At 57.4% G+C, this 7229-nt stretch overlaps 1 protein-coding gene across 1 annotated transcript; it reads right to left on the bottom strand.

The window, feature by feature from the left end:
• Positions 1-444: 444 nt before the first annotated feature.
• Positions 445-4589, bottom strand: esd (esterase D/formylglutathione hydrolase). Its single transcript, XM_068746349.1, has 9 exons — positions 4527-4589; positions 3175-3249; positions 3007-3095; positions 2430-2528; positions 2201-2325; positions 1959-2078; positions 1779-1877; positions 1390-1557; positions 445-625 (listed from the first exon to the last, which is right to left on the bottom strand). Exons 2-9 carry the CDS (start codon positions 3240-3242, stop codon positions 545-547), a joined length of 849 nt encoding a protein of 282 aa, XP_068602450.1. The 5' UTR covers positions 3243-3249; positions 4527-4589; the 3' UTR covers positions 445-544.
• Between the last annotated feature and the right edge of the window lie 2640 nt (positions 4590-7229).

Here is a 7229-nt window from a genome sequence, read left to right on the forward strand (position 1 = left end):
GGATCCGGGGAGAACGCGAGGAGCCGCTGGAACCCGAGACCGGCGAGCCGAGATCTGAAGCGTCGTTGGAGACGATGACGTCATCCAAGCGAAAGGCCGGACACGACAGGAAACGACCCCGGGGCAGACGGGTCGAAGAACGAGGCCGAGGACAGAACCCAGAACCCAGAACCCAGAACTCTCACCTCGAAGCCGCCATCGCTGCGCCGAGCCGTTAGAGGAAGTCTGCTCCGACGCAGCGACCGCCCCGACCTCGCCACTTCCTGGAAGCCCCAACCGACACGTTTCAGAAAGCTGCTCAGGAGACGCCTCGTGTGAGGTCTCGAGCCGGACGCTCTGATTGGTCCTCTGTCCCCAGGTCTCTGTGGTGAGACCCCCCCCCCCCCCCCCCACCTGGACCCACCGGCCTCGTTTGTGTCCTGTCAGGAAGACGAGAGCTGCAGGAGGAGTTTGACACGTTTAATGTTCAGCAGCATGAAGAACAGCCGCGCTGATCACATGACCTGTGAGGTCACAGGCGGAGCTCCGCCCCCCAGAGGCGGGCTCAGGCGTTGAGGCGCTTGGCGTGGTGCTTGATGTGGTCAGGCAGGAAGGAGGAGATGAAGAAGTAGCTGTGGTCGTAGCCCTGCAGGAGGAAACCAGCTTGAGACGCGAGCAGATACAGGAAGTAACCACGTTAGGCCCGGTACCGGCCCGCGAGACGCCCGGTACCGGCCCGCGAGACGCCCGGTACCGGCCCGCGAGACGCCCGGTACCGGCCCGCGAGACACCCGGTACCGGCCCGCGAGACGCCCGGTACCGGTCCGAGAGACGCCCGGTACCGGTCCGCGAGACGCCCGGTACCGGCCCCCGAGAGACGCCCGGTACCGGCCCGCGGGACGCCCGGTACCGGTCCGAGAGACGCCCGGTACCGGTCCGCGGGACGCCCGGTACTGGCCCGCGAGACGCCCGGTACCGGCCCGCGGGACGCCCGGTACCGGTCCGAGAGACGCCCGGTACCGGCCCGCGAGACGCCCGGTACCGGTCCGAGAGACGCCCGGTACCGGCCCGCGGGACGCCCGGTACCGGTCCGAGAGACGCCCGGTACCGGCCCGCGAGACGCCCGGTACCGGCCCGCACAGAAGAATAAATCAGGAGTCCAGAGACAAGAACCTGGACTTTATGAAAGAAACAAACGTGAACATGGTTCCGGGTTCGGATCCCGTCCGTGGCGTTTGCGTGATTAATAACTCCAGATTGTCCGGCGTGTGTGCATTCCTCACGTCGGCCATTTTGTTTCTGTACGATTTACGGCTAGGTGGCCGGACGGAACCGATCCCGGTCGTAACTCCGTAGTACCTGGGTTCAGAACCTACACCCTAGTTCTGCGACGGCCCAGACCCGACTGACCGGCTGCAGCCTGAAGACCAGCGGGATCTTCTTCTTGGAGCAGACGGCAACCAGGTTGTCAGGCAGCAGCTGACCGGCCGACAGGAACTGGTCGTCCCGGCCCTGATCGATGAGGACGTCCAGCTGAGGACCGGCGTAGGACGCCGCCAGCACGGTGGCGTCGTAGGCCTGCGGGAGGACAGGTCGGTTTACAGGGTCTGGGTCTGGGTCTGGGTCTGGACAGGAGTGGTTCCGGGACATCGTGTCCCATCGAGTCATCGCTCCAAACGACTCAGGGGTCAGGGACACTCGATTCTCCAGACCTCTGGTCCTGGGGGGGCTGTTGGTCCAGGCTTTGGGTCTGGATCCACACCAGACCTCTCCACCAGGACCAGTGAGGAGTGTCTTACCTCCCATGTGGACCGGTCCGAGCCCAGGTATCCAGAGAAGGCCTTCTGTCCCCAGGGACACTGCGTCGGGTTACAGATGGGAGCGAAGGCAGACACCGCCTGGAGGACACAGGAGGACACAGGAGGACATCACAAAGGGCGTCGTCTCAGGACCAGCTGCAGTAACCCGTGCTGCAGTACCTTGTACCTCCCAGGGTTCCTCAGGGCACAGACCAGCGCCCCGTGGCCCCCCATGGAGTGACCGCTGATGGACATCCGGTCCGGGTCGGTGGGGAAGTTGGCGTTGATCAGTTTGGGTAGCTGAGGGAGACCCAGAGACGTGAGACGTGAGCCTCGCTGGACCGACACGGGTCCGGTAGGCCCGGTAGGCCCGGTAGGCCCGGTAGGCCCGGTAGGTCCGTAGGCCCGGTGAGCGGCGGTACCTCCTCGGTGACGTACGAGTACGTCCGGTAGTTGCTCCTCCAAGGCTCCTGGGTCGCGTCCACGTAGAAACCGGCCCCGGAGCCGAAGTCCCAGCTCTCGTCTTCACCAGCGACGCCGCAGCCACCTTGGTGCATGATGGGAACAATCGTCACGGGCTGCAGCTACGTGCTACGTGCTACGTGCTACGTGCTACGTGGGGGCAGGGCATTCTGGGAGGAGTCTTCGTACGTGGGCTGGTGTCGGGAGCGACGATGATGATGCCGTGTTCTGCGGCTGCGAGCTGGCTGCCGGCTTTAGTGATGAAGTTCTGCTCGGTGCACGTCAGGCCTGCAGAGGAAGAACCAGATGACCCCCGGCTGACCTCCGGATGACCCCCAGCTGACCCCCGGCTGACCGCTACCAGGCCTTTCTAAAGAACTGACTGGTTCTTCTCGAATCGTTTCATCAGCTGGATCAAAGATCTCCGTTTGGGCCACAAAAGTTTGTATTGTTGGTGGGCAGAGGCGAGTCTCAGGTGAGTCTCAGGTGAGTCTCAGGTGAGTCTCAGGCGAGTCTCAGGCGAGTCTCAGGCGAGTCTCAGGTGAGTCTCAGGCGAGTCTCAGGTGAGACTCAGGTGAGTCTCAGGCGAGTCTCAGGCGAGTCTCAGGTGAGACTCAGGTGAGTCTCAGGTGAGTCTCAGGTGAGTCTCAGGTGAGTCTCAGGTGAGTCTCAGGCGAGTCTCAGGCGAGTCTCAGGCGAGTCTCAGGCGAGTCTCAGGTGAGACTCAGGTGAGACTCGGAGGGTCCAGGTCCAGAGTGAGACTCACCTGAGAGCCAGTACAGGACGGGACACTTGTCCGTCTCCGCCTTGGGGGGCAGGTAGACTCCAAACTTCATCTTACACCTGAGCTCAGCGCTGCAGGACGGGACACAGAACGGGGCAGGTCAACGCTCTGACTGGTTCTAGTCGGTCCGGTTCCAGAGTCCAGTCTCACCTGTCGTGTTCATAGACCTTCTGGAAGCCTCCGGCACACCTGTTGGAGGTCACCTGAGTGAGAGCCATGTCTGACCTGCCAACAGGTAGAAAGATCAATCAGGATACCAGAAGGAGTTCATGGTGACCTTGGTGACCTTTAGAGTCCGTCGGGTCATCCAGGTGGAGGTAAGTCCAGAAGAACAAAACAATCAACCGGACATTTCACCTTCATCCGAGAGTCTTCAGTTCTCAACGGCTGGTCGGGTCCAGATACTGGTACTGGTACTCCCGTCCGAGGTACTGGTACCGGTACTCCCGTCCGAGGTACTGGTACCGGTACTCCCGTCCGAGGTACTGGTACCGGTACTCCCGTCCGAGGTACTGGTACCGGTACTCCCGTCCGAGGTACTGGTACCGGTACTCCCGTCCGAGGTACTGGTACCGGTACTCCCGTCCGAGGTACTGGTACCGGTACTCCCGTCCGAGGTACTGGTACCGGTACTCCCGTCCGAGGTACTGATACCGGTACTCCCGTCCGAGGTACTGGTACCGGTACTCCCGTCCGAGGTACTGGTACTGGTACTCCCGTCCGAGGTACTGGTACTCGTACTCCCGTCCGAGGTACTGATAAGTACCTGGATCCTCTACCAGTCATTTAGAACTGAAGAGACTTTTAAACTCTGAACAGATTGACAGACAGAACTATTTATAGAACCAGGCATTGATCACAGTAACATGTAAACTGATCAGTGATCTATTGATCACAGTAACACGTAAACTGATCAGTGATATATTGATCACAGTAACATGTAAACTGATCAGTGATATATTGATCACAGTAACATGTAAACTGATCAGTGATATATTGATCACAGTAACACGTAAACTGATCAGTGATATATTGATCACAGTAACACGTAAACTGATCAGTGATATATTGATCACAGTAACACGTAAACTGATCAGTGATATATTGATCACAGTAACATGTAAACTGATCAGTGATATATTGATCACAGTAACATGTAAACTGATCAGTGATATATCGATCACAGTAACATGTAAACTGATCAGTGATATATTGATCACAGTAACACGTAAACTGATCTCCAGATGAGTTTAAACGCGCTTTTACCGAGTCGACGGACAAACGACATTTAAATAACTCCGGAGACCTCGGCGTCAGCAGTTAGCTAGCCGTTAGCTAGCCGTTAGCTAGCCGTTAGCTCACGGACACTGCTCAGTTGGTTTCTGTAAACGTCATCTTTAAGCTAAAGGTTTTTGTAGCTAAGCTAGCAAGCTAATTAAAGGCATCATAGTCCGGAAATACGTTCATCAATCAGTTTCTGGTTGATTGATTTAAGCTCTTACAGCGTTTAGCTAACTTTCCAAGCCGAGTCCAAAGCCCACGAACGTCCAACGTGGTGACGTCACAGGAAGCGACGTCTCCACTTTATTCGTCAGGGACGCGAGTCGCGCGTTCAGACGCAAGATGGCGACAGTTGATCAGGAAAATATATGAAAACCCGTCAAATGAAGCTCTTAAATCTTTGTCGCTCTTCTTCTTCTTCTTCTTTTAACGACCGTCCTCCTGCCAGCAGCTGGGGGCGTGTCCTCCAGGGTGACTGGGTCCGCCCACTGACCTCTGACGACCCACTTTGATCACTGGAACTGGATCAGCACCGCGAGAACTGAGTGTGTTCCAGGTCAGTGAGACCAGAACGACCCGGGTCCAACAAGTCTGACCTGTAAACGGGTTTAACAACAACACGGTGTTTTCATTCAGAACACTTTAATACGTAAAACTCATCATTTACGCTGTTCCCATGGTAACAGTCAAAAGGCTCGTGTTGTTTTCGTTCAGCCACGAGGAATGAAGGAGCTAATTCTAATTCTACTGGGAGATGATCTGGATTAGTCTCTCCCAGCAAGCCCCGGTTCTGATCCCCAGAAGGGACGAACGAGTCCTGTTCCAGCAGACGTCCTTACTCCTCCTCAGGTGAAGGGTCATCCTCAGGTCTTCCTCCTCCCACCTCCTCCCACCCCCTTCCTCCTCCGCCCAGCGGTCCTGGTCCGCTCTCTCCTCACTTCCTGCTTGGATTACTGTAATTCCCTTCTGGTCCAGAACGCAGCTGCCCGGATCATCACCAGAACCCCGCGTCCGTCACATCACCGCCGTTCGACACCGACTCCACCGACTCCACCGGCTTCCCATCCAATCGCGTATTGATTACGAGATCCTCCCCCATACGTTCAAGGTCATCCGTACCTGTGTGACCTCCTTCACATCAACATCCCCGCCCGGTCAACCTGACCGTCCCCCCAGCCCGCCTGTCCACCATGGGGTTTAGAGCCTTCAGTTGCTCTGCCCCCCCCCCTCAGTCTCCCTTAGGCATTGTATTTGTCTTTTAAATTGTTGTACGCCGACCTTGAGTTCCTTCAAAGGCGCCTTATAACATAAATGCATTAATATTCTGATCTCTGATCCAGATGTTGTGGGTCTGTCTGTGTCCCGCTTCTAGCGGGACAGATGTTCCAGGGTCACAGTCTTGTCTTTGGCGAGGAGGCCGTTGGGCTTTGACCTACTTAGTCTTTTTCCTCTTCTTGGTTGCCAGGCAACCAGCGCTGTCAGAGTCCCGTCGGTCCACCAGAGGCGCTCCGGGCACGGATCCATTGTTGAGCCTCACCGGTCTTTGACCTTGCCCTCCACTTACCCTGGAGTTGACCTTTGAGTTCACCGTTGAGCCTTTAGAGCCTCCATTCTTTAGCTTGTTGCTTGTTGTTGGTTTCATTACAAGGTCAACTGCAACGGAACCAACGGATGTGGACACGGAGGAAGAGGAGGACGAGGAGGACGAGGAGGACGAGAGGTACTGTGGTCGGGGAATGGGAGGCTTGTGGACAGCTGCTGGAGAGACAGAGGAGCGCCTTGGCGGGGGTGGGGGAGGAGTCTCCCGTGTGGGTCTGTGTGGCGCTGATGACGCCGGGGGCTCGCTGGCCACAATCAGACCCTGGAGTTGATCAACCACCTCAGCCAGAAGGGCCGAGCGCCCGGGCGTTCTCCTCCACGCTGTCGGTGATCATTTCCGTTGCCGCCATCATTTTGTGGCCCAGATGACGGACGTGTTCGGTGCCGCTGCTCGCCGTGGAGCTGAGCCCGTCCACGCTGCGCTGTGTGGCGAGCTCCAGACGCCGTCTCTGGAGGCGTGGCTGCTCCTGGCAGCCATTGTGAAGCTGAGCAGCAGAGGAGCGGTCCATCAAGGGGTAACGCGGAGGCTCTTCTTGATGGCATTGCCTGCTGGGAGTTGGGAGGGGGCTACCCCCCCGCTGCTCCACAGAGCGGCGAGCTGCAGGACTACACGGTGCGGTGTCGCCTCGGACAGGACTCGTGGTAGAACAGGAGCCAATTCTGCCAGGTGTACGGATGTTCCTCGAGTGCCCACTGCCAGCCCCCGCCTTGTATAGGGCGGGGGAGTTGGGGAGGCTGTACCTGCTGGGATTGGAGGAGGGGGGTAGGCATAGTCATCACTGCACCCGCCAGAAGAGGCACCGTCTGCCCTGTTGGGTTGGGGCTTCTCTGGAAGCAAACGTAGGAAGAAGATGAGTGCCCACAGAACACAAAACATCTGGACATGATCAATCAAGGACAGATGCAGGAATGGATGAAGAAGAGTGGAAGCACTGGGCTGTGGTTCTGAAGCATCTTGAGCTACATTTACAACTTTGGGTCAGGACGCTTTCTAAGGAGGACCTCACCTCAGGACGCTTTCTAAGGAGGACCTCACCTCAGGACGCTTTCTAAGGAGGACCTCACCTCAGGACTCTTTCTAAGGAGGACCTCACCTCAGGACTCTTTCTAAGGAGGACCTCGCCTCAGGACTCTTTCTAAGGAGGACCTCGCCTCAGGACGCTTTCTAAGGAGGACCTCACCTCAGGACTCTTTCTAAGGAGGACCTCACCTCAGGACTCTTCTAAGGAGGACCTCACCTCAGGACGCTTTCTAAGGAGGACCTCACCTCAGGACTCTTTCTAAGGAGGACCTCGCCTCAGGACTCTTTCTAAGGAGGACCTCAC

The sequence above is a fragment of the Brachionichthys hirsutus genome, chromosome 12, assembly GCF_040956055.1.
Source record: "Brachionichthys hirsutus isolate HB-005 chromosome 12, CSIRO-AGI_Bhir_v1, whole genome shotgun sequence".
Lineage (NCBI taxonomy): Eukaryota > Metazoa > Chordata > Actinopteri > Lophiiformes > Brachionichthyidae > Brachionichthys > Brachionichthys hirsutus.

Coding starts and splice junctions, on each gene's coding strand:
- esd (XM_068746349.1), bottom strand. CDS start 3,242: ATGGCTCTCACTCAGGTGACCTCCAACAGGTGTGCCGGAGGCTTCCAG. Junction 2,326..2,429: donor CGCTCCCGACACCAGCCCAC/GTACGAAGACTC, acceptor TCATGCACCAAG/GTGGCTGCGGCGTCGCTGGT. Junction 2,079..2,200: donor ACTCGTACGTCACCGAGGAG/GTACCGCCGCTC, acceptor GGTCTCCCTCAG/CTACCCAAACTGATCAACGC.